Source organism: Chrysemys picta, chromosome 5 (genome assembly GCF_011386835.1).
Source record: "Chrysemys picta bellii isolate R12L10 chromosome 5, ASM1138683v2, whole genome shotgun sequence".
Lineage (NCBI taxonomy): Eukaryota > Metazoa > Chordata > Testudines > Emydidae > Chrysemys > Chrysemys picta.
The window spans coordinates 36,756,588-36,781,812 of NC_088795.1; the positions used below are offsets into that span (position 1 = coordinate 36,756,588).

Consider the following 25,225-nt stretch of genomic DNA (forward strand, 5'->3'; position numbering starts at 1 on the left):
TTCCAGCATCTGGTCCTATTGGTCTATCAAGACCAGAGTTCTGACTACAGCAGAATCTACAGTGCACCTACTGCTTCTCTCTCAATCTGATATTGGCAAATGCTTTCTTCTTAGGAGGGAAACAAGAAGTTCTTGAAGGTGACCATTGCCTTCCTGGGCCTCATATCTTCTAGGTCTCTCGGTATACTGCAGAAAGATAGTCCTGTGGGCTCACATCTATGTGAAAAGTCTTCAGGCATAGCTCCTCTGTCAGGGTTCTCATATTTTATTCAGAGCCTGATGCGTGGGGCCAGTAGTCCACTAACTGTGACAATATCTCTACTGCAGTAGTCCTGATAGATAAATTTGCTGGAAAAAACTCCCCTGGAGCAACAACCACAGATGTCCGTCTCCTAGACTGGGGAATTCATCTTGATCATCACATATTCCAAAGGGGAAAACAGTTTGTCTCAAAATGATGAAATTCAACATCATTATACAAAATCGAAATGAAGAGTTTAGACTTGTCTGGTATGAATAGGTAAGGAAAAGCCAGGAATGGAAATAGTGTGTAGTAGCTACAAAGGAATTATCATATTTCAGAGCCCTTCATCTGATAGGAAAAAGCATCACCTCAAATTTTAAAATTTCTGTAGCAGAGTGTAGAGAAAAAACCAGACAAGTAGTATGCTTTAAATTCATAGAATCTTAGAAATGTAGGGTTGAAAGGGTCCTCAGGAAGTCATGGAGTCTGGCCTCCTTCACTGAGGCAGGACCAAGTAAACCTAGACCTTCCCTGATAGGTGTTTTTCTAACCTGTTCCTAAAAATCTCCGATGATGGGAATTCCACAACTTCCCTTGGGACCCTATTTCAGAGCTTAACTACCCTTATAGTTAGAAAGTTTTTCCTAATATCCAACCTAAATCTCCCTTGCTGCAGAGTAAGCCCATTACTTCTTGCCCTACCTTCAGTGGACAGGGAGAACAATTGATCACAGCCCTTAATATATATGTTATCAGGACCCCCCTCAGTCTTCTTTTCTCAAGACTAAACATGCCCCGTTTTTTTTAACATTTTCTCATAGGCCAGGTTTTCTAAACCTTTTATAATTTTTGTTGCTCGCCCCTGGATTTTCTCCAATTAGTCCCCATTTTTCCTAAAGTGTGACTCCCAGCACTGGACAATCTCCAGATGAAGCTTCACCAGTGCCGAGTAGAGCAGGACAGTTACCTTCCATGTCTTACATATGACATTCCTGTTAGTGCACCCCAGAATGATATTGTGTTGTGGCCAATGGTTCACTCAGGGGTCCATTTAAAGGCGGAAACCTGCCCTCTAATCACTAAATTATTTAGAGTGACCCAGATCCTGAAATGGAGGATTAAGCAAATTGTTCCTCTCCAGAGCCTGATCCTGTTGTTGAAAGCCCTCCAGTCTCTGCCCCTCCCCAGTCTCCTTTGAACTCACATCAGCTATTCCTCTAGACATTTTCTCATCTAAGTTTGCTGCCCTTATGGTGATACTTCCAATTAAAAGCATTGGAGGCGTGGCTGCCCTGGTCTCTGAATCCTTTGTCTTTATAAGGACAAGGGAACCCTTAGGAGAATACAAAATGTCCAACCTAAGGTGCTATCCCAGAGATAAATTTAAGGGGCTTGCTGGAGGCCCATATTAAATTCTGTCATCAAATTGAAGACATGCTTTAGATGATTCTCCTGCCTGTGATGGAGTCACTTCTCTCAGGATACTCCTGAATCTTCTCTTTGAGACGTTACTTCCCCCCTGAGTTTATAAACATACTCTTGAAGCAATTATTTTGTCTTTGGAATGGACCAGTTTGCACCACGTGTTGGCAAATCCTGGTCACTCCACAAGGCGTTAACCCTTCTTCCCCTTTTCTGATTGCACAAGTTGAACTATGTGCTTTACTATCAGTAAACTCAGCGGGCCCACTTCTCAAATCATAGAATCATAGAATCATAGATTATAGGACTGGAAGGGACCTCGAGAGGTCATCGAGTCCAGTCCCCTGCCCGCATGGCAGGACCAAATACTGTCTAGACCATCCCTGATAGACATTTATCTAACCTACTCTTAAATATCTCCAGAGACGGAGATTCCACAACCTCCCTAGGCAATTTATTCCAGTGTTTAACCACCCTGACAGTTAGGAACTTTTTCCTAATGTCCAACCTAGACCTCCCTTGCTGCAGTTTAAACCCATTGTTTCTGGTTCTATCCTTAGAGGCTAAGGTGAACAAGTTCTCTCCCTCCTCCTCATGACACCCTTTTAGATACCTGTAAACTGCTATCATGTCCCCTCTCAGTCTTCTCTTCTCCAAACTAAACAAACCCAGTTCTTTCAGCCTTCCTTCATAGGTCATGTTCTCAAGACCTTTAATCATTCTTGTTGCTCTTCTTTGGACCCTTTCCAATTTCTCCACATCTTTTTTAAAATGCGGCGCCCAGAACTGGACACAATACTCCAGCTGAGGCCTAACCAGAGCAGAGTAGAGCGGAAGTAAAGATATGTGTAAATCAAGATAGATCATTTGATTTCAATTTAGCAAAGCCAGTCGACACCAGCTGAGGACGTGGCCCATTGTCTTTCCATTTATTTTTCCAGCTAAAGGAGAAACTGGGAAAGTCCCACTGACAAACCCGAGGATGCTTTTACAGTAGGTTAAAGTTCAAGCATTTTACTGTTTCATTTGCTTGTCTGGCATGTGTAGAAGATGGGTACATTTATCCAAGTCATTGTACCTGCTGATTATAAACCCAATTTACCACCAAAAGGTTTCTATTTTAAGAGATTTAAACAAAGACAATGCATTAACAGTGACAAAAGGAGAGATTTCCTCATGCATCCTTTTTTCAATCTAGTCCAGGTTTCTACTGCCTTGTCTTCCTTGCAGCACTTATTGGTTTATACAGAACAATGAGTATTCTTGATCACAAAGGTATGATCTCAGCAAGTGAGGAGGAGGGGTTCATTAGAATGCCTGTGAGTAAGAGATACCATGAATATAGGAAATGATGGAGAAAGTACAGATGCTGCAGGCTACAGCAGTACATAGTAGTGGTAAGATAGTGACTGTCAAGTAGCGTTAGAGTATTTACACAGGCAGACTGTGAGCCTAATACAATTCTGCAAATAGCTAAGATATTCAGCAAGCAGCATAACTACCATGCTGATCTGAAACGTGGGATCAGTTGGCTCTATCTCAATTGGACATGAAGATCTTAAGGATAACAGAGGGCACTCAGCCAGTTTTAGTGTGTCTCCCTGGGGTCTCCGCTGCAGCCTCAGCAAGATAATAACTGCTGCTGTGGCTGGATTTACAGTTTAAAATAAACCATGGGCAAGTGCCAAGTTATTGCATACAGGATCAATAAAAATCCATAGAGAAGCATCGTGTAACCATCCCTGTTGCTTCCTCATTGAGTCCTGTGAATTTTTTTTAAAAACTGAGTTCTTCAACAAGTCTTCAGATATACAGTAGCATAGTATTTAGCCTGCTGCGTGAAAAAACGCCTGTGAAAAGATGCTGGTTTATAGTTACACCTTTACCTATATAGCATTAGTTACAAGATTCAGTTTTTACAGGGACAGATTGAGGCAGTTTGGGGCCCTTGACACCATATTATAGATCCCCTGTGGCCTGGCACTGCACTTGGATTGGCAGTGGCAAGGGCTTCTCTCCCTTCCTCTGGAGACAAGGAGAATGATATGAGGCCCCTTTCTTCAACCCAGGAGTAACAGGGCTCACCGCTTCCCAGAAACATCTGGGTTAGCAGCAGAGGGTCTTAAGACAGTGCTTCTCAACTTATTTATCATGCAGCCCACAATGTGTTACTTGGGCTGCAGGGGTCGGGTGATGGGACAGTGGTAACCCGAACCCGGACCCCCGACCTTGCGGGGCTGGCCGGGAGCCCCTGACCTCTTGGGGCGTTCCAGCAGCCCGGACTCTGACCCTGCCACTCTGGGCAGCGGGGCAGCTCAGACCCCACCGCGCCGGGCAGCCGGGAACCCGGACCTCACCATGCAGGCTGGCCTTTAGCATACAGCTGAGCTGGGCCGCAGCTGTGTGCTAATTGGGCTGCATGCGGGCCATGGGTTGAGAACCATTGGTCTAAGATAGAACACCTAGAGTTGGTGTTGAAAATGTCAATTCATTGAAACTAAAACTTTTTACAAAACATATTTGTTTTGATTAAATTTTTGTCAGGAATTTCTGGTTGTGTGTGTGGGAGAGAGACTCTAGAATAGCTAACAGACCAGTGGTTGGGGTGCTCATTAGGGATGTGGAAGATCCAGGTTCAAGTTCTTCTTCCATATCAGGCAGGACTTGGATCTTTCATATCTCTGATGAGTGCCCTAGGCACTAAGCTATACAGTCAGTCTCTCTCTTTTACCCAATGGATATTGTGACGTTGTGCAGTCTATATGGTTTTATAAAAACTTGATAATAAGTCAATATAATGTAACTGAGATAGTTTTAGAGAAAATACGGTAATAAGTGAATGTAAGTAACTGGGATATGCCTCATGCAAAAGGTCTCTTGTAAGGTATCATTACAAAGCTTATAATCTACTGAGTGTGATCATCTGATTTGTATAAATGTACCACTCTTGTATCTGAAACTAGAAATATAAAATGTAACTCTGAGGGCCTATTGTAATTGTGTAAAGTGTGGACCATTAATGATGGTTTGGAATCTTGATGACTCCCATTGTCTGCAGATGGCTGTATTTACCTGTGAGTCTTCCTGTATATGTGTGTGCTGGCAAGTGAGTAATGAAATCTTGCAGTGACATGTGATCATGTCACCTGAACTGGAATCCATCTTTAACCTGGTGCTTTTCCAGTGAGGGGGGGTGGAAACCCAGAGAGACAAAGAGTTCCCGCCTTATGCAAAAGATATATAAAGGGGGGGAAGAGAACAGAGAAGGGAGAAGAAGCCATCATGAAGAATCCCCTAGCTACCACCTGAGCTGCAACAAGAGCTGTACCAGGGGAAAGAATTGTGCCCAGGCCTGGAAGGTGTCCAGTCTGAGAAAAACTTACTGAAACATCTCTGAGGGTGAGAGTATCTGTATTTAGTTTGATTAGACATAGATTTGCGCATTTTATTTTATTTTGCTTGGTGACTTACTTTGTTCTGTCTGTTACTACTTTGAACCACTTAAATCCTACTGTCTGTATTTAATAAAATCACTTTCTATTTAGTAATTTACTCAGAGTATGTATTAATACCTGGGGGAGCAAACAGCTGTGCATATCTCTCTATCAGTGTTATAGAGGGCGAACAATTTATGAGTTTGCCCTGCATAAGCTTTATGCAGGGTAAAACGGATTTATCTGGGTTTAGACCCCATTGGGAGTTGGGCATCTGAGTGCTAAAGACAAGCGCGCTACTGTGAGCTGTTTTCAGGTAAACTTGCAGCTTTGGGACAAGTGATTCAGACCCTGGGTCTGTGTCTGGAGCCAAACAGGAGTGGCTGGCTCAGCAAGACAGGATGCTGGAGTCCTGAGCTGGCAGGGAAAACAGAAGCAGGGGTAGTCTTTGCACATCGGGTGGCAGCTCCCAAGGGGGTTTCTGTGATCCAACCCGTCACAGATATTTAACTATTTATACAAAGTGGAGCAGTTCCAACAGGAGAGACAGACTCACTGAAGACCCAGGTTGAATTCGCTGCTCCAAATAAGGCATAGCAGAGACTTGAACATAGGTCTCTCACATCCCAGGGGTAGGCCTAATGATTGGGCTATTGGCTATTCTGGGATGTCTCTCTCTCATTGTGAAAATTTTCTAAAGATCAAAATTGCCTAAGTTTCACTACTCATTGAAACAGAAACAAATTATGAAACCTTAAAATTTTTTACCAAATGGAATTTTTATCCTTTTGGCCAGCCCTAATAACACACCATTCAGATTCATGATGCAATTCACTACTTTCAGAGCAATCATTTCAGGCCACCTGCATACTCAGGCAGACGTTACTATGTCAGTCAAAAGGACTAGTAATTAACTTTTGTTGCTTTTTGTTTGAATGAAAGCTTAGATTCTTATGTAATCACATGACTCCCAGAGCTGGGGTCTAGACATAGGCCTAGAGTGCTTACATCTTAATCTGCCCCAATTCTTAATTGTGTTTAAAACATCTATGGAAATACCGAAGACATATATCCTGGTATTGTGCCTGCAAAATACAAACATGCTCTGACCATCCTAAAATAAAGGCCTGCTCAGATCAAGCTTGAATAAAGTTTCAGGTTTAATTCTCTACTACAAGGGAACATACGTATTAGTTTGCAGATGTAAATGTACAGTTATATGTTCATTATTTTGCAAGAGGAACGTAGCTACCTAAGTTGTCTTTTTCAACAATATTTTTACTGTTCATAAATACTGTATCGTAATGTAATGATAAAATGTTTATCAGACTCAAATTATTATTATTATATTTATTATTTAGCATGTATATTACTATGTAATATTTATATTACTGAAGCACCCAGCGATCCAAATCAGGATTAGGGTTCCGTTGTACCGGTCACTCTCAGCACACGCACACACAAAGACATAGTCCCTGACCCAAAGAGGACAAGTGACTTATGACCGTCTCCCTTTTCGACCACCAAATATAATAAGCATGTTATACATTTGCAATGTTTTAATATACATGTTATACATCTGCAATTTGGAGGGGGGTGTTATAACTAAAAATGAGTGCCATCTGTCCCTCTGTATAGCCATAATTAATTGGCTGAATGGTCTATGGCAAGCAAAAAGTTAAGTTATATATCTGACCCTGTTTTGGTACTTTATAATCACCTCTGATGACTTAAGTATTGTAAGAGGGTGGAAAGTCTGTGGAAAGTCTTCCAATAACTTCAATGGGTTTTGGTTACGTCGAGAATTATGGTAATTTCAAAGTAGGTACATTTTATACGTAGATTTAGTAGCTTGTAGATCTCTTCAGTGGTCATGTGGCATAGAGATAGATAGCACATTGCAGCTTTTGTTGTTTATTTTTCTTCCACTTCATTACTTTGCTCTCACTGCTCTTACATTGCACAGATTTCAAGCACCTGGATAAAACATATGGACCCAATAGGGTTTTTCATAGATCAAAATGCTGTGCTTCGTCCTGGGGTAATGTCTATAAATCAAAGGAATAAAAAATCTAAAATCAAAATACTGTGAGTTAGCATAAGTTTACGATAATATGCAAGTGGATGAGTTAAAGCAAACTAAGACTGTCAGCGAAGAACTTGCTGAACAGTAGTGAAATAAATCAGAACCAAATAGTATAAAAGTGTGTATGTTTACATTTTAATCTTATCTTTGTTGTCTCCACCCGCCATAACCTAAACGTAAAATAAATTGATCTTTCTAAAATGCTTTCACTGCAGATCTGAATTAAAACCAAGGATAAAGGGCAAATACTTAGTGATATTAATTCTGGATGCTGTCCATCCTGAAAATCCTGCTCCCGCCAACTTCTTTGGGCCTCTGAGTTGCAGAGGGAAAAAGCCAGTACCCAGGGCCTGCTTCTTTGTGCATGACTAATCCATTCTCTTCCCAGTACCCACCACCATCAACTGAATTTCTGCTAAAAGGTTCAATCTAGTAAAAATGACATGTTTTCAAAGAGAGGAATATCTTGATTTCTGGTTGACTCTGTTTTAGTCTCTCTTGTTAATCTGCTGTTCTGGGGGAAGTTGGGGGGGATGCAGTTGTGATATTTGAAGCTGCTAAAATTGATGCTTGCACATTTCAAACTGTTCTTATAAGCCAGAAAGCTCTGATACTGTTGAACACTTTAAAAAGCGATCAGTTTCCTGGAGAAGGGTTCTTCTAACCAAAGAGTAGCAGGTGTCTTCTAAGTAGTGCTGCTTGTACCACTTTTAAGGTTCCCTATAAGCCATGAGGAGTGAAGTCATAAATACTAATATATCATATATCATAAACCTAAATAATAGAGTTTATCTGTAGACTTTTATATTTATTAATATGATATAAAAATGCAGCGTAAAGTGCACAGGATGCTCATTTTATCAGTAAATTTGTGAGACAGCCGAAGAGTGGTATTTTCTGTATAACCTTTTCTGCCATGACATATTTAATTTATTACAGTATAACATTATTTACACGATCTGTCTTAAAAAAAGTTCAATATTCCTTTTATTGATTTTTTTTCTTTTAATAACCCAACAACATTAAGCTCTAGTGATTTAGAAACTCTTCCCTTACTAAATCCTCTGTAATTCTATCCCTTTTCCTAAATCCAATACATTTTCCTGACCTGTAAGGCCGAATCCTTAGAGTCAATGGAGCTCCATACGGGTAGAGCATTGCATCTGGGTGCAGTGAATTAGAGAATTGGAGACTAAATTCTTAATGAGTAGCAGTATCCAGTAGCACTCCAGGATTTAAGAATCCTTTCATTCATAGTATTTAATGAAACTGGAGGTTGATGAAGAAAAGAGATCATTCTGCAATTACATTTTTGAGAAATAATTTTTGATCAAAGATTAAACAAAAATTGCCTCTGTAAGAACATTTAAGTAGAAGCTTCCACTTACATAATTTTATCAGGTGGATGGTGCCAGGTCTTTCACGTGTAGTAAGGATAAGCAACTTGATTGACAATATTACCCAATCAATGCATTTGGAATACTGGACTGTGCATTCAAAATAACCAAGGTCAAGGCCTTGGTGTGTCAGTGCTGTTGTGCCTCAGTTTAGAGGATTACACCGCACAAAAAATAAACTGGCAGTGCATAGTTATGTAAATGTATTCCACTGTCTATTTAAATTCCTGCAATTGCAAGTATTTCACACTTGCTTCTAAAGGTTGGAACTGAATCTGTGCATAATGGCAGAGTCTTCCAACTTCCACAATTGGCTTTCCAACAATCACATTTTCCTCTAATTAGCCGATAGCCAGTATGATACGATATGGTACCATACTTCACCTTCCGTTGGACTATGCTACTACTTGGGGAATTCTGCGCCAAAAAATTAAAAATTCTGCATATTTTATTTATCAAATAATGCTATATAATCACACCAGTCTCGATTGTTTTGGTAATTTATTTAAACCACAACACAGAAAAAAAGGCACAGTAACTATTCAGCATTTCCTAAACACATGAAAGTTAAGTTACAAACACTTGGTAACTAACACCCCACATTCCAGTTATAATCCTACATTTTCATTTAAGTTACATTACAGAACTCCAAATACTCTTCTCCCCCCCCCCCCAAAAAATTTTTACATTTTTAATTTAAAATTAATTTAATTTAATTTTAAATTGCTCAGACTTGCACACGTGAAAGTCAGACAGTTTTGCTAATCAGTGTCCTGGACCAGGCTGGGTACTTTGGGAAGTGCTTGGTTCTGATTGTCCTGACATTTTATTGACTGCTTGGTAAATGTTTTCTTTACTCTTAGTCTTTTCTTTTTTAATGGCTAAGTAAAATAAATTCTAACCACACAGGAAAAAAGTGAGAAAGCACATAGATCTTCCTAGCTGAATCCCTTACTGTCATTTCTAAGGCTTTACATCACTCTGGGAATGTAGAGGCCTTAAAACTTTTACAGGTTTTGTTCTCCTGGGGGGAATTGACTGAGAATAGGAACAGTTAACTAACAGTAGGAACATTAACAATGTTACCAGGCAGGCAGGCAGGCTACTACATTTCTGCCTCACTGACAGAGCCTGCCTATTGCATAATAAAAAGCCCTACCCCTCCACGCCAGTAGCAAGTGAGAGGGACAGAGTCTCTCTCGGTTGTTGGCACTCACATGCCCAGCTCTGCCCCCCTGATGGTGATCATCGTCTCCCATGCAGGCACACATGCCCAACCCCTCTCCCTCTGCAGTGATTTGCATCTCTGAGCCTGCTCTAGGCACACTGGAACAGACTTGCTGCCGGGGAAGAGGCGTGTGTCCCCCTGAAGATTTCTTTTGCATTTTTCTGCATTGGGGGGGCCCCACAAAAATATGCGGACCATATGAATTCTGTCAGCAGTACTATGTGAATGAGTAGGGTATTACTCTTTGTGAGTGTGGTTATGAAAATCTAGTCTTGAATTTACACACTCAGAACATAAATCACAGAATAACGGTAAGCAATACTTCAGCGCTAGCTGCTTAGGTTGGACACTATGGAATAGATTTCCATACTCTTATGCGGAGTGGTACCTTAGTCCTCAAGTAATTGTTTGAAATCAGTGGGACTCCTTGAGGTTTTAGGTATTACTCAGCATGAATAAGGATATGAGAATTTGTTACCTAATTTTTAAGTATAATTTATCCTTTATTTGAAGTGTTGCATCAGGTGATATTTAAAATTCAGAGCTCATTTTAAATCTTCTGGCTGTTCAGTATAGAGGGCAAAACTGCACCATTCTTAGGGCCAGATTATGACTTCAGGTGTGCTCCCACATGGGGGGAGAAAAATGTAGAAAGCCCACTTACTTACCTATATGGCCTATCCATACCACAATAGAAGTGCAAGGGAGAGAGAGATACATCTGCTAGTTCCACTCCTATACAGATGGGTGAGAAGAGTAAAGGAATGAACCCCATATGCAGGCCAGTTATAGGCTGATGAATATTACTTCACCTGGAGCAAGGATTGTGCCTCTCAAAGTCACAGTCTGGTTCCTCGTCTGTTCCTGGGGCAGCTGAGCTACACACAACCCATTACTCAGGTCTTGTGGCAGTGAGAAATCCATACAGACAACGCCCACAAGATAAAGTAGGTCATTAGATCAAAAATCACACAGAACTTTGAGCAGCTGCAATTTCAGGTCGTATAGGGTCTTAAAATAAAGGATTAAAAGTTAAAATCAGACAATGTGAGTACTTATTCCAGGGAGCAAATTATTCCATTAGTTTTGGTGTGTAAGGCCAGAAGGCTGTCTCTATAGTCAATTTTTCGCCATGGTTAGTTTGTAATTAATAGATATTGAAATGAACTTAAAAGAAAACACAATTGTATGTTTCCATATGATGCTTTTTAAAGTCACAACAACAATATAACTGAATGTGAAATATTTTTATCCAAATCTGATCAACCTTGAAATGTTTGTGAATCTTCCACATGCTCTTTAATTTTTTTAAATCCACGACTGTCACTAATTTTTTAATTAGTCGCTGAGAGTGCATGCACTGATTCTTGTAATTAGCTCTCCTCACGTCCCCTCTAAAATTCAAAATACATATTTGATTTCTCACTTTTTATTTCCCAAATGCCAGCCTATAGCTTATCAAATGTTAATTTAATTTGTGGAGTATGATAGCCTAAGGAAATAAAATTATACATGTTTTAGAGCGGAAAAATTCAAGGAAGAATGAGAAGTGCTGTTTATTCCAGCGTCAGTATGACCTCCTGTCATACTTGGACTGTGATTTAATCATGTCTTGTAAGCTAAAAAGGATCAGACCTGGTCAGTACTTGAATTGGGGGGCTTCTGAAATAAAACCCAGTGTGCTGCAGGAAATGCTGGCAGAAGTGATTCTGTACAGTGAGTATGTACACTCTTTTTTCTGGCTTAGTACTGAAGCAATGACCCAACATGCTGTTTAGTGAGCCTAATGCTGCTAAAACAAGTCTTTCAGATGAGTTTTAATACTGAGGTCCAGACCTTTTCTCATCATCAAAGATCCACCAGTGCATTTCACAGGCATAGTCGTGCTAGCCCAAGTGTTATGCCTGAATTCCAATTTAAGCAATTACATTCTCCTTATCTGAAACACCTCTCTGTTGTTTCAGTCAGATATAGTATTCTGGTTTGCTTCAATCATGTCTTAAAAAAATTGTGTACGGTTACTCTGTTAACACACAATGACATAGAAGTCTATGGAATGCTTTGTGGCCCTCTTGGTGAAAGGAGTTAGCTATATAAATGTATAGGGTGACCAGATGTCCTGTTTTTAAAGGGATAGTCCCATATTTAAGCCTTCCTGCAGGTGTCCCAACTTTTTCTTAAAAACGGGCAAATTGTCCCATATTTTGTGTCTTTCTCCCCCTCCCTGCAGAATACTGGCAGGTCCTGCTGCTGGCCAGATCCCTGCCTCCCAGCCTCCCGCCCACCAGCGGTGAGTGTGGGGGTCCAGAGGCCGACGATGAGGGTGGGTGTGCAAGGCTGGTGGCAGGGTGAAGATGCGGCTTGCAGGGCAGGCCGCTCCGCCCCCCGCTGGTCCGTCAGCGCAACCCCCACTGCGTGCCAGCTCTCAGCCAGCAGGGCCCTGTCGCATTGCCAGATGGCACTGGCTGCGCGCTGCAGTGGCTGGTGAGTGTGAGCAGGCACCAGGTGGTGGCCAGTTACATGGCACCTCTTCTGCCACACACCAGCCTTTTACGTGTCCTCTCCCTGCTTCGCACCCCCTCAGTCCTGCTGCTCCTCCATATCCCCACCGGCGGGGCGCATCCCGCTCCCAATGCTGTGCAGAGAACCAGCCCCTGGTTGGAGTGCTCAGCTCACCAACAGCCTGGCCAGCAGGCTCCTTCCTCTCCAGCCTGGGGCGCTGGCCAGGAGGAGCTGAGCCCTGCATGTTCCAAAGCCCCGCACAGCGCTGGCACAGTGAAGCCTCTCTGCCTCTCAGCTAAGCTCTGGAGTGGCGGGGGGGTGGGGGGAAAGCTATTTCCAGCCTGTTCGTGCCGTGAACCCACAGGCTCCACAGCAGCCCCTCAGGCAGGGCTTAGCACCCTCTTCATCTGCCTCCTCCCACACCACCGTGGCTCCTGCCCCCTGGGAGTGTGGAGCTGCTCTGTCCCCATGGCACCCTCCCCTGCTGAGCCACCTCTCTGGCTGGGTTTGCTGAAGCCCCTGCAGTCAGGTTCCCTGGGCCCTGGTCCACAATTCATCCTTAGGGTTTAACCCCTTCCTGCCTGTGGTGTAGCCAAGGGGAGTTGGGTGGGGACAGGATGCGGCTGGGTTATGTGGAGCCGGTGGCCAGCAGCAGCCTGGAGGTGTTAGCTGCCTTTCGACACTGTGCGGGCACAAAGGAACAAGCTGCTTCCAGCCACAGAGGGGCAGGAGGAAGAGATGAGGTCTACAAAGACATGGGCCATGTCATCCCTCTGCCCCCCACCCCTACCCCAGAGACTGGAAGCAGCTCCCGTCCCTTCCCTCCTGCATAGTACCAAAAGGCTGCTGGCCACATTTTGGTGTGAACCCTGGGTCCAGAAATCTGGGGAGGGAGGGTATGTGATCCTGTGTGCCCCCCACCCCCATGTTGCTTCAGGAAGATGTGGTGCCAGGTACCAGGAGAGGCGGGTCAGTCCCGGGGGCCCAGCCAGGCATGGTGGGTGGAGAGCGCCAGCAGGGAGGGTGGGATCGGTCAGTCACCCCTCCCCATGTGAGAGAGTTGTACAGTTGTGTGTGTCACCTCTCCCCGTGTGTGTGTGTGGGGGGGGTGTCACCCCTCCCTGTGTGAACCCTAAAGCCTTAAAGATAAGAAGGTAAATAAAAAAAACCCAGCTACGCAGTGTTTCTTTTTAATGGGGGCTCAATCAACTTGATGTTAATTTGATCGTTTGTACTGCATAGTTCTGATTGATTGATTGCCATTGAACTCACTTGAATATGAGTAATTTTACCAGGTGTCCTGTATTCAGCATAGGGAAATATGGTCACCCTATAAATGTAAGATGTTATGATTTAAACATGTTTTTTGTTTGTATGTCCTTCATTCTTTTTTTACCTGGCATGGTAACAGAATGTATAAGAAAACATCTTTTCCACATCTCATCTCTTGCTTTATCATAGCAGATGATTTGCATTCCTTGAGGTTGAGAGAAGCTGACTAAGGGCTTGTCTGTACTGGCAAGTTTCTGCACAGTAAAGCAGCTTTTTGTATTCAAACTGTGGACATGAACACACTGCCAAGCCACTCTGTGCGCAGAAACTCCTCAGTCACAGCGCTGCGAAAAACCCACCTCGACGTGAATCGTAAGGCTATTTGCACAGAAGCTCCAGCACTCTATTGCCAGTGTAGACACTTGATTGCTTTCTGTGCTGTAATTGGCCTCTGGAGCTGTCCCATAATGCCTCAAGTGACCGCTCTGCTCATTGTTTTGAACTCAGCTGCCCCGGAGACATGTGCCCCTCCCCTTTCAAAGCTCCTTTCTGACAGCCATTGCATGCTGGGCTGATCTGCTCCGGGACACAAAGCAAACCATTAATGGGGAATGCTCGTGCTGTTTAACACAGAGGAAGGGGTGGTGTGTGTGCGTGCGTGCGTAGGGAGGGAGGCAAGGGCTGATGTCGGGGTTTCCCCCTTCTCCTGCCTCAGGACTGGTTGCTTCCTGCCACTGTCTGAACTTAAAAGACAGCATGCTGACACATTCTCTGTCCCCCAAAACACACAGTCCCTCTCCCCCGCATACACACACACACCAAGGCCGGCTCCACGCACCAGCCTACCAAGCACATGCTTGGGGTGGCACCTGGAGAGGGGCAGCGCTCCGGCCGGCCAGGGAGAGCGTGGCCACAGCCAGGCTCACCGCCCTCCCCCCGGTGCTCTGGCTGGCCGGGGAGAGCGTGGCCGTGGCCGGGCTCGCCGCCCTCCCCCCGGCGCTCTGGCCAGACGGGGAGAGCGAGACTGCGGCCGGGCTCGCTGCCCTCACCCCGGCGCTCCGGCCGGCCGGGGAGAGCGGGGCCACGGCCGGGCTCGCCGTCCTCCCCGCGGCGCTCCGGCCGGCCGGGGAGAGCGGGGCCAAGGCCGCGGCCAGGCTCGCCGCCCTCCCCCCGGCGCTCCGGCAGGCCGGGGAGAGCGGGGCCAAGGCCGCGGCCGGGCTCGCTGCCCTCCCCCCGGCGCTCCGGCAGGCCGGGGAGAGCGGGGCCACGGCCGGGCTTGCCGCCCTCCCCTGCCGCACTCCCCGCCGGGGGGCTGGGGGCAGCGGGAGGCTTTTTTGCCTAGGGCAGCAAAAAAGCCAGAGCCGGCCCTGACACACACTCCCCGTCACACACTCCCCCAACCCCACGTCAGTTGAAAAGCAGTTGGCAATATAGTAGGATGCCCATGGAACAATGGGATTGGGAAACCTGCATCATGTGATGCTGTGCCTGCCCCATGAGGCATTGCAAACCTTTTCCAAAGCACCCTGTGGCCAGTTGCACAGTGGGATAGCTACCACAATGCACTGCTCTCTTTGTCATTGCAAGAGCTGCTAATGTGGATGCACTCCACCGGAGCACAGTGTGGTTGCGCAACAGCGGTTTAATTCCAGTGTTTTAATAAAAGCGGTATAACTTGTGGCACAGAAACTTGCCAGTGTAGACATTCCCTAACTCTGCTCTGAGCAATGGCATCCTACACAATTCTTAGGTGTAGTGACAGTGCTTTGTCTTGTGGCGTCATTTCTCTTGAAGATCAAGGCCCAAACGCAGCAAAACGCTTGCTTAATTTTAAGCATGTGAGCAGTGCCATCCCTATTCAGCAAAGCACTTGAGCATATGCTTAACTTTAAGCAGAGGAGTAGTTCCATTGACTTTATGGGTGAAATCCTGGCTCCACTGAAGTCAAATGGAATTTTCCCATTAGCTGCAGTGGGCCAGGATTTCAGTCAGTGTACTCAAGTGGTTTGCTGAATTGGGGCCCAGATGAACAGGGTGGTTAGCTCTTTGGCCAAAAATGTTCAAACTCACAAAGGCAGGCACCTAACTCAGTGGCTCTGCAAATCAAGCCACTTACTATCTGCAGGTCCCATTAAAGTAAAAATGTATTTGTAGGTTAATGGGAGTTGCTGGTGCTCAGAACCCTGGAAAATCTGCCCCCTCCCTACACACTTATCTAAATGGCTAAGTATGGATTTAGCTGCCTAATTTCAGGGACCCAAGACTGAAAAATATTCCTTAATTTATATAATTTACTGTACTGTTAATCTGTGTGCAGAACTCTGACAGTAAATATGACTGGTGATCTTAAATGCATATTTATCCATAGAGATAATGTGTATTCACAAATTCACCAATTATATATTGGTTTGAATGTGAATACATATCCACTAGTCAAAATGAGTATTTGCCTGGGAGATCATTCTCTTGAAAAATATGTCAGTAATATAACATTTTATGGGAAAAAAAGCCTTTTTAATTATGGAAAAAGCAAGGAAATAGAACATTAAAAACCCTGGTGTATCAGAAATTCAGATTTTGGCATAAACTAATAAAACCCAGGAAATTGAAAGATAAAGTGGGATATCTGTCCTTAATTCAACCTTTAAGAGAAAGAGAGTCTGTTCTGTTGAGGTAAAATCCTCTTATGAGGAATTTATTTTTAGATTGGCTGAGAATAATGCTCTGAGTATAATGCAAAACAAAAGTTATCAGAATTCTGAGCATTTTGATTCTTTCATGGAGCCATCCACCACCAGTCCCCTGAGTCTATTAAAGAACTGACTCTTCATTTGGCTTATGGTGACATAACATCTGTAGGACTTGTGTTTACAGGTCATATCGTGCATTCATTATGTCTATCAGTGCTCCCATGGAGTTGAATGAATGCAGGATTTGGCCCTACATCATTAGCATATAATCCCTTCATTGGGATGCTATACTCTCTCCCATGCAGATGTACAGGAAATGGGCAGGAAGGCATTGGGAATTGGCTACGCCTTGGCTCTGCCCCCTCCCTACACACACATGGACGCCCGCCACCTAGCACAACTGAGCCAACACACAGTGTGGGGAGTAGCTGCCACTAGTATAAGACCAGAGCAGATTTCTTCACCCTATAACTAGGGCCCTACCAAATTCACCATCCATTTTAATACATTTCACGGTCATAGGATTTTTAAAATCTTAAATTTCACAGGTTCAGATATTTAAATCTGAAATTTCATGGTGTTGTAACCATGGGGCTCCTAACTCAAAAGGAGATTTTGGGGGGGGAGAGCAGGGGGGAGGCTAAATAAGGGTCACGATACTTCCACCCTTATTTCTGTGCTGCTGCTGGTGGTGGCAGTGCCTTCAGAGCTGGACAGAGTGGCAGCTGCTAGCTGGATACCCAGCTCTGAATGCAGCGTCACTGCTAGCAGCACTGCAGAAGTGAGGATGGCATGGTGTGGATCTTAAAGGGGCCTTGGGCTGGTTGTGTCTGTGTGTGTTTGTGTGTGTGTGGGGAGGTAATCACAGCACCCCCCCCCCGACCACAGTGCCCTGGGCAGTCGCCCATGTCACCCACCAGTAAGTCCATCCCTGACCCCCTGAAAAGTGACCACCATCTATGCCACACTCACTTCTGTGCTGCTGCTGGTGGTGGCATTGTCTTCAGAGCTGGGTGCCTGGCCAGCAGCCACTGCTCTCTGGCTGCCCAGCTCTGAAGGCAATGCAAAAGTAAGGGTGGCAATACTGGGACCCTTCCCCCCCATAGCCAGATTTCATGGGGGAGACCAGATTTCACAGTCCATGATACGTTTTTCACAGCCATAAATTTGGTAGCGCCCTACCTATAACAGTGTACCAGTGAGGTGCCAGGGAGAGAATTGTGACATATTGAAGAATGGTGCCAGTCAGGAAAGTAAACTTATATTGTGAGGTGCAGCAAAACCGTGATAAAATTGTCACAGTAGCAGTTAGAGGCCCCAAACAAGATCAGGGCCCTGTCAGGCTAGATACCATCTGAAACCCATAGTGAGCGTCTCTATCCGGACAACATTATAAATTAGGGTACGTCTACACTACCTGAATCGGCGGGTAGAAATCAATCTCTCGGGGATCGAATTATCGTGTCTCGTCGGGACGCGACGTTCTATCCCCGAATCGACACTTGTACTCCACCAGGGGAGGTAGGAGTAAGCGCCGTCGACGGAGGGTCGATTTGCCACCGTCTTTACAGCGGGGTAAGTCGGCTCCGATACTTCGAATTCAGCTACGCTATTCGCATAGCTGAATTTGCGTATCTTAAATCGATCCCCGCCCCCCAGTGAGGACGTAGCCTTAAATAGATAAGACAAAGTATAGGAAGGGAAGTAGGCACGCAGAGGTGAAGTCATTTGCACAAAGTCACACATCAGGTCTGTGGAAAAAACAGGAGTAGAACTCAAGTCTCCTGACTCCTAGGGCAGACCATCAAAATACATCAGATATGCTTTTTCCATAGGCAATATATGTGGATTGCATCCTTCTTTGAAAATTGTTTTAAAATAGAGTTAAACAGATGTGGTAAAGGTTTTTCAACAGAAAGGATATCATTCATTTTCATTTGAGAGCTTTGCTCAAAGACTTGTCATTAATTTGATAGAGAAAAGAACTGAAAAAAATATGCAGTAAACTGGAGAGGCATAGAACAGCAATAAGCCAAAACATATTACACTGAGATCACTGCAGGAATCCTGTTCCATTTGTTTGAATTGCAGCTAGTCCGTAAAGGGCAATCTGATGATCACATTGACCTGCAAATGGGTAATTACTTTTTGAGCATTAATTGAAGAGAAGAGCATTCGTTGTAGGCAAACAACTGCATTAGACAACAGTCATCTCCCACTCCCCTAGTGATGCCATTGATCTGCTGTCACCATATCATACAGAGTCTGTAGGCTTTTAAAGTACGTCAGATACATTCATTAATACCAACAGCATTGGACATTTCATTATGAGAGATGCTATTAACTCAGATATAATATCTCATCTTAAAGGAAACATCAGAATTAGCACAGAAGAGACAGACTTTCCCTCTCTCTCTCTCTCTCTCTCTCTCTCTCTCATATATTATCACATGTATAGTTATTATAATGAGGTGGTAACGCCTCCATAATTACAGTTGAGACAAGCTTTCTGTTTAACAGCCAATTTTCCTAAGTGCTCTAAAATCCACGTTTACTCCGATTGCTTGAACATTGGCGTTCTTCATCAAAGGCCTGGGGTAGGTTTAATGGTGCAATATTTGGAGACATAAATATAAAGCCTCAGTAATTTCCATGAGTGACTTAGAGAGACATAGGGAACTACTTATTTTCTCAAATGAGCAATCAAGTGAGCAAATATTGTGCGGGGGGTGGGGGGGGAACCCTCCAAGGATAATGTATAACAAAATGTACTCTATTTATGTAGTTTTAATTCTTCATCATAACTTCATATTATACTAGTAAATGTCCTATTTTTACTGTCTTTGTAATGATAATGTCAAAGCAATATGAGACCTCATTACATGTATTCTAAGAAGTGGAGGGATACCATTAATTTTTTTACTGGAATTATAGGGTATGCTGCAGATCAGCAGGATTCTGTTATGTTTGTGTGTCTCTGTCATAGACCTTTCTAATTATCTCATTACCATAGGGTCGAGACACCACATCCCTACCTGCTACTGCATGTAACACATTGCAAATTACTGGCCCACATAGAGAAGGTGGCCCGAATCCTGGTCCCATTGAAATCAAGGGCAAAACTCCCATTGACTTCATTGGTGCAGGATCCAGCCTTCAGAGAATGCAATTCAAACCTAGGTGAGGGAATCCTTTGTTCCAGTGGTACTGCCTTGTGCTTTTGGTGCAGTAGGTCCTGGGATCTGTCCCTGTTGACTGTTGTAGTTTTGCTACATATGCATCTATTAATGTTGTAGACAACTTAGTACGATATTTTATTGTACTGTCTGAGAATTAGTATGTGACCTTGTGATATATGACAAAGGGAAGCAGTTAAGTTTGTGCATGCTACTTTTACTGTGGCATTTCCTGACTTTTAACTGGAAAACCCCTACATTAAGATTTAAAGCTTCATGGATAAATACTAAAACATCCAGATATATCAGAATTAAAGTGAAACCGTAGCTCTGTCGCCTTATGCATAGGCATAGTGATTCAGTATTTGATTTCAAGATCATAGGCTGTTTTTTTCAAATACCAAAACTAAATTTACAAAACACAAAACCATATTTCAGGCCTTCACAAAGAAACAAAATGAAGTGCATTTTTCCCCTTTCCAGGTCATTTTTAAATACAGTTATCCAATTTGGGGGCCAAATCTTGATATAGATTATGCCAGATTAAGGGCCTCATAAACCAGAGATGAGTTTCTTAAAATATGGCTTTATTTCTAAGGCTTAATAAGACATTGTTCTTTTACAATCCACACACAGATCTCCCATGCCTCATACAAAAAATGAGGTCCACAACACCATCCTCTTCCTCCCCCTCCCCCTCAACCTCCATGCATAATTCTCTGTGGATTGGGGGCTGGGGCAGACATATTTCATTACCCTTGCACCTATTTGAAACAGCATAGGAAAATGAATCCATCAAGGGACTATACCAACTTTCCTATAGAAGGTCCATTCTTGCTGGGCAACTTCCTTACAGGGGAACCCCTTGCAGGGATACAACAGAACTGTGCTGCTAGGGCTTTAGGGCAGAGCTACAAGAGACTCAGACAATATAGAGGAACATAGCCACCCAGTGGAACACCAAGATCCTCTATGTCTATGAGAGAGCAAATCACACCTAGCCTCTGTGTGATCGCAAAACAAGCTAGGTTTCGAAGAATATCAGTGCAGTAGTTTTAAAGTTTTGAATGTTTAAATGTGGCAAACCAGTTTTCAAAATTCAATGGGAGTTGTAGGTACTCAGCACCTTTGATGATCAAGCCCTGAAGCGCAAATCCTGATCTTAAGTGAGCTAAGGGCCCCCTACCAGCAGAACCAGAGTAAGGAAAAATTTGCACAGGGGGATACCCATATATAAATATATATAACTCTGTCTTGTATTTTACTTACTGCATATTGTCTGTGCAAGCTCAGATAATATCAGCTTTCAAAGCAAGTACGCCTTTTTACATATTGGAGCAGTGGAGCATTTTTCATAAACTCTTTACTAGCCAGTGTTTTTCCCAAGGGAATTTATAAAACTGTAAGATGAAATACTTTAGATCGTATGAAGGCACCGTTCTATTCCACTGCCATGTCTATATGCGTAGAGAAGTGGCTAGAAATAATGACCACAGGAGTTAGCGCTAAATGTTTCTCTAAGGGGTTCTGAACTTTAATCATATTTATGGTATTGAGGATGAATGACACTAAGAATGTCGATTCATCTTAATTCAGTGGAAGCTTAAGGAAAAAATATTAACTAATAAACATAATTTAATGTGTAAGTATTTCCTTCCCCATAACCCCTATGGCTTTTGCCATGATTATAGCAAACTTACTGCTATGAATGATGGGTTTTCTCAGTGTGATAGAAACTCTGTAGGTCATCATCAGCACTATGTGGAGATGCGTTATTCACCTCCTGGTGCTAAATGACCGGGTCATGTATGGGATGACTATAGCCTCCTCTAATCGAGAATTTTATTATCCTGGTCCTACTCCAGAACTAGGAAACTTAGTTGGCAAAAACCCTTCTGCTGAGCCATTGGGCAAATCGTTTCACCCTCACTTGAAAATCCTCTAGCTCCACACATTTCTAGGAATGTGCATGATGCTGGTGTATGTATTTCTTAGTATTCAGTAACATCAGGATTTTACAAATGGCATAAAATCCATGAAAATAAAAAGGAAAGAGTATAATTGTACAGTGTGAGCCTTTAATAAATATTAGACATTGATCCTAGGGTGTGGTAAATTTCCATTAGCTACACCTAATAAGTTGATGCTGTGCATGTATCCAGGTCTGGGGGGACAACCAAAATGCTTACACAGTATATTCCCCTGCTGCTTTCTTTTGCTGTTCTACCAAATATAAGTTTTTAAATACTATTTTAGTCCCTGTTGCCTGTTCACTCCAACTCTAATCAAGGGCCATTGTGCCATACTAAATGAATGCACCAATAGGCATGACTTCATTTTACTCTGTGAGGCTCAGAGCAGGCTCGGTATGGTGGAGCAGGATTGTCAAACAATAGAAGCCAGGAGCAGAAGAGGTTGCTGAGTTACAGGGCATCTTCTATAGATTATTGTTTGAAATCCAGCAGTGATTTATATATTGTCATAAGCACAAGAGATTGCATATCTTCATAGTTTGGCTTGACCTAATGAAGAATGACCATATCCCCAACTTCACTAGTTGGTGGACAAGAAGTATATATGTTTGTTATGACGCACATGCCATGCACAGGCCAGGATGGACATTTGCAAAATAGCAGATGAAAAGGTCAGCCAGGAAATACCGTAGGGTCTCTTCAAGTATCTTGTAAACTGTCCATTCAAAATTATTTATCTTTAGTCCTTTGCCTTTGTTCAGCAAATAGGGACATGTAGACTTGTTTCTTGTTACTGGGCTGAATTCTGCCCTTCATTACCCCCTGGAAACATCATTAAGTGAGTGATGATACATGGATGTAAGCGAGTGGAGAATTTGACCTAGAAGCACTTTCACAGTTGGCTGCTTGATCCTGAGCTTCTGATGCCAGGTGGGACTTCAAAGAAGAGCGCAATGTTCAATATCAAGATGTGTGTCCTTTATTTCTTGAATGAGTTTCTGTTAAATTACTAACCATGGAGAAAGGTGCAGCATAAGTGCAAGACAGTTAAGCAAAGTATACCTATGTTTAGCCCCAAGAAACCCTCCTAAAAATAATAGGCAATATAGAGTTATAGTCAGGGTGGTTCTATACTAACGGGAGTGTGTACGCTGTAGCGTTTTAAGTGTAGACAAGCTCTGAGATATTTTAAAGTGGAGACAAGGCATATATTTCTGGTATATCAGCCTATAATTATGTGGCCTTCTTAGCTACCAACTGGAAAAAGCCATCAAAAAGACATGCTATTAGCCAGCGTGGTTTCTTCTGAGTACCTTAGGGCATTTCTAGATGACTTTATACTTAGTCTTACTGTGTAGTCAATCGGGGCTCTGCAGTATTGTTTTTTTTATGTTTGGTGGTTTGCATTATTTTATATATTGTGAAATTATATGTATTATTTTAAAACTCTGCCATCTCTGCTTGGTTTCTTTTGAGGCAGGTGTTTTATGGTCTCCGGTGAGATGCCTTTGGTTAAAAAAAAAAGTAGTAAATAAAGGGAAATTCTTGCTTCCTTGTCAGCTTTCTTAAAACTTTATTGCTAATATTACATTTCTGTTTCATAAGAGGGGGGAAATAGTTGTGGTACTGTAATAATGAACATTCCCAATGTATACTGAGTTGTCCTAAGAGTACGGAAAAATATTCCAAAGTATGCCAGCTGTGAAAGGATGTATAGAGTTTCCAAATCATTGCAAAGCAGCAGATGCTTTGATGTTTTAAAATTCCTTCTTAATATTTGTTTTTTGCAGTCCTGACAGTGAAGCTTTTTGACTTTTTAAGTGACATAGACAATGCATTCCGTGCCTTCAGTATATCCCATTAATGCAGAAAGTGCAATCTTGTTTCTTTTTATCAGTAGAGAAAAGTGCTGTTCTCAGAAGATACTTTTGCTGTGTGGGGTCTTTAACATGTTTTATGTACAAAGCTCACTACAATGTTTCCTGTTGTGCTTTTTCCTAGAATGGTTTCACTCCTTTATACATGGCAGCTCAAGAGAACCACATTGATGTGGTAAAATATCTGCTGGAAAATGGAGCCAACCAGAGCACTGCTACTGAGGTAAAGCATATACTTCTTTTCTACAGACTGTCTCTTATTTTCCTTTCCCTCATGACCCAGATGGTTTCAGAATGAGTGTGATTTTCAAACCGAATATTTCCAAACTTTGGGCCAGATCGTGCCACTGTGATCTGTGTGTGAATTTTTCTCTTTCTGTGTGTGTGAGAGAGGTGGGGAAGGGGGGAGAATCAGTTGTCTTCACAGTGCAGCTTCTTCCTCCCCATGCTTGGAACCATGAAAAACCCTCTTTGAGTCTAGGTGTGAAATTATGGCCCAATTGAAGTCAACAGAAAAATTCCCTCTGACTTCCATGGGGCCAGAATTTCACCCTACGATCTATGTATGGGTGATGCAGTGTATTGTCCTCCCACCAGCCCCATGGGGAATATGCATTGAGGGGATGTTCCTTACAGCAGCATCTAGGAGAGGAAGACGTGGCAGCTTGACTTTGTTGGAGCTGCACTGCCAGAGCGCTGGTTTGAAGAGTGCAGAATGCAGAAGCAGAAGGTCTTTGATGAAACCTTGTGCCTCCTGCAGATTCTGTGAGATGCCCACCATCTTCACCTCGGCAAAAATGCCATGTATGCAGGCCCTACTCCAACGACCACACGGTGTGATCTGGGGAAGAGTCAGCCAGGGGAACTTTGCAAAGTTTTCCTTCCACTGTCCCATGGAGTGGGTTTTTCAATGATCTGGAATCTTGATTCAGTCCCTTTCTGAGCTAGAGCAAAATGTGTGGAACGTTTTGTGTGTTCCATAACTAGAACTATGAGGAACACGTCTTAAAATATATATTTAAAGCATAAGACACAGCAAGTCTTGTGTTGACAAAGAATAGTATTGCACCTCAGCTGTCATATCCTGCCTCTCAGAGCAAGTCCTCTTTGAGTTAGGAGTCTCCTGAGTTCACATGTGCTCATCTTGGGTTTGTATGGGTTCTCACAAAATGAAACTGAGAAAAACAAACAAATATACAGAAAAGAAACACAACCAGACAGATTCTCTCCTGCAATTTAGCTCTGCTCGGGGAAGAATAGCGGGAATGGGCCTCAGTGAGCCAATCAGGGTTCTCTGATTCTGAGATTTGTGCCTGGCTTGTTGAAATAGTAAATGTTTCCAGGTGTGATTAATATAACTAGGAAACCAGATATACAACTCTAATGAGGATACAGACTTGTCAAGTAACATGCTGCTTCATCTTCCGTCAATACATATTTGCCTACAGATCACAAGTATAAGTACACAAAAGTTTGATACTCAAAGCCAGGTTCTGAGTTCAGTGAAAGGGGTGTAAATCTGGAGTAACTCCACTGACTTCAGTACAGTCACTGCAGATTGACACCAGTGCAATTGAGATCAGAATCTGGCGCTAAGAATATAGAAATTGGACCATGGGACCATTCACTTCTTTCCCCAGAAGTTTTAGGCAATGAGCAAAACTCACACATAACAAACTTTGTGTTCACTCTATTTCCCATTGTTCTCTTGCTACCAAATACTGCTTTCCTCTGTCTCAGAAAACTAAGTGGACAGCTGTTGTTCTGTAAAGCCTGTCAACTTTATTATTGTTCTCTCCATATATAACTATTGTGCAGTGTAAAACAGTAAAAGGAAACCTTCCTCTCCCTCCATTTTCATTCCTCTTCTCACCCATTCCTTCTTTTGTGTGCACTTGTTACTTTTCTTCCAATCAGTATGGAA

General features: G+C 43.1%; 1 protein-coding gene across 50 annotated transcripts in view; it reads left to right on the forward strand.

The window, feature by feature from the left end:
* Positions 1 to 25,225, forward strand: part of ANK2 (ankyrin 2) — a 581,537-nt gene that overhangs the window by 403,072 nt on the left and 153,240 nt on the right. For all 50 annotated transcript variants that reach the window (XM_065596236.1, XM_065596239.1, XM_065596234.1 and 47 more), the window contains exon 5: positions 23,426 to 23,524. In XM_065596236.1, coding sequence (XP_065452308.1) covers positions 23,426 to 23,524 — 99 coding nt within the window. The remainder of the gene's footprint in view (positions 1 to 23,425; positions 23,525 to 25,225) is intronic.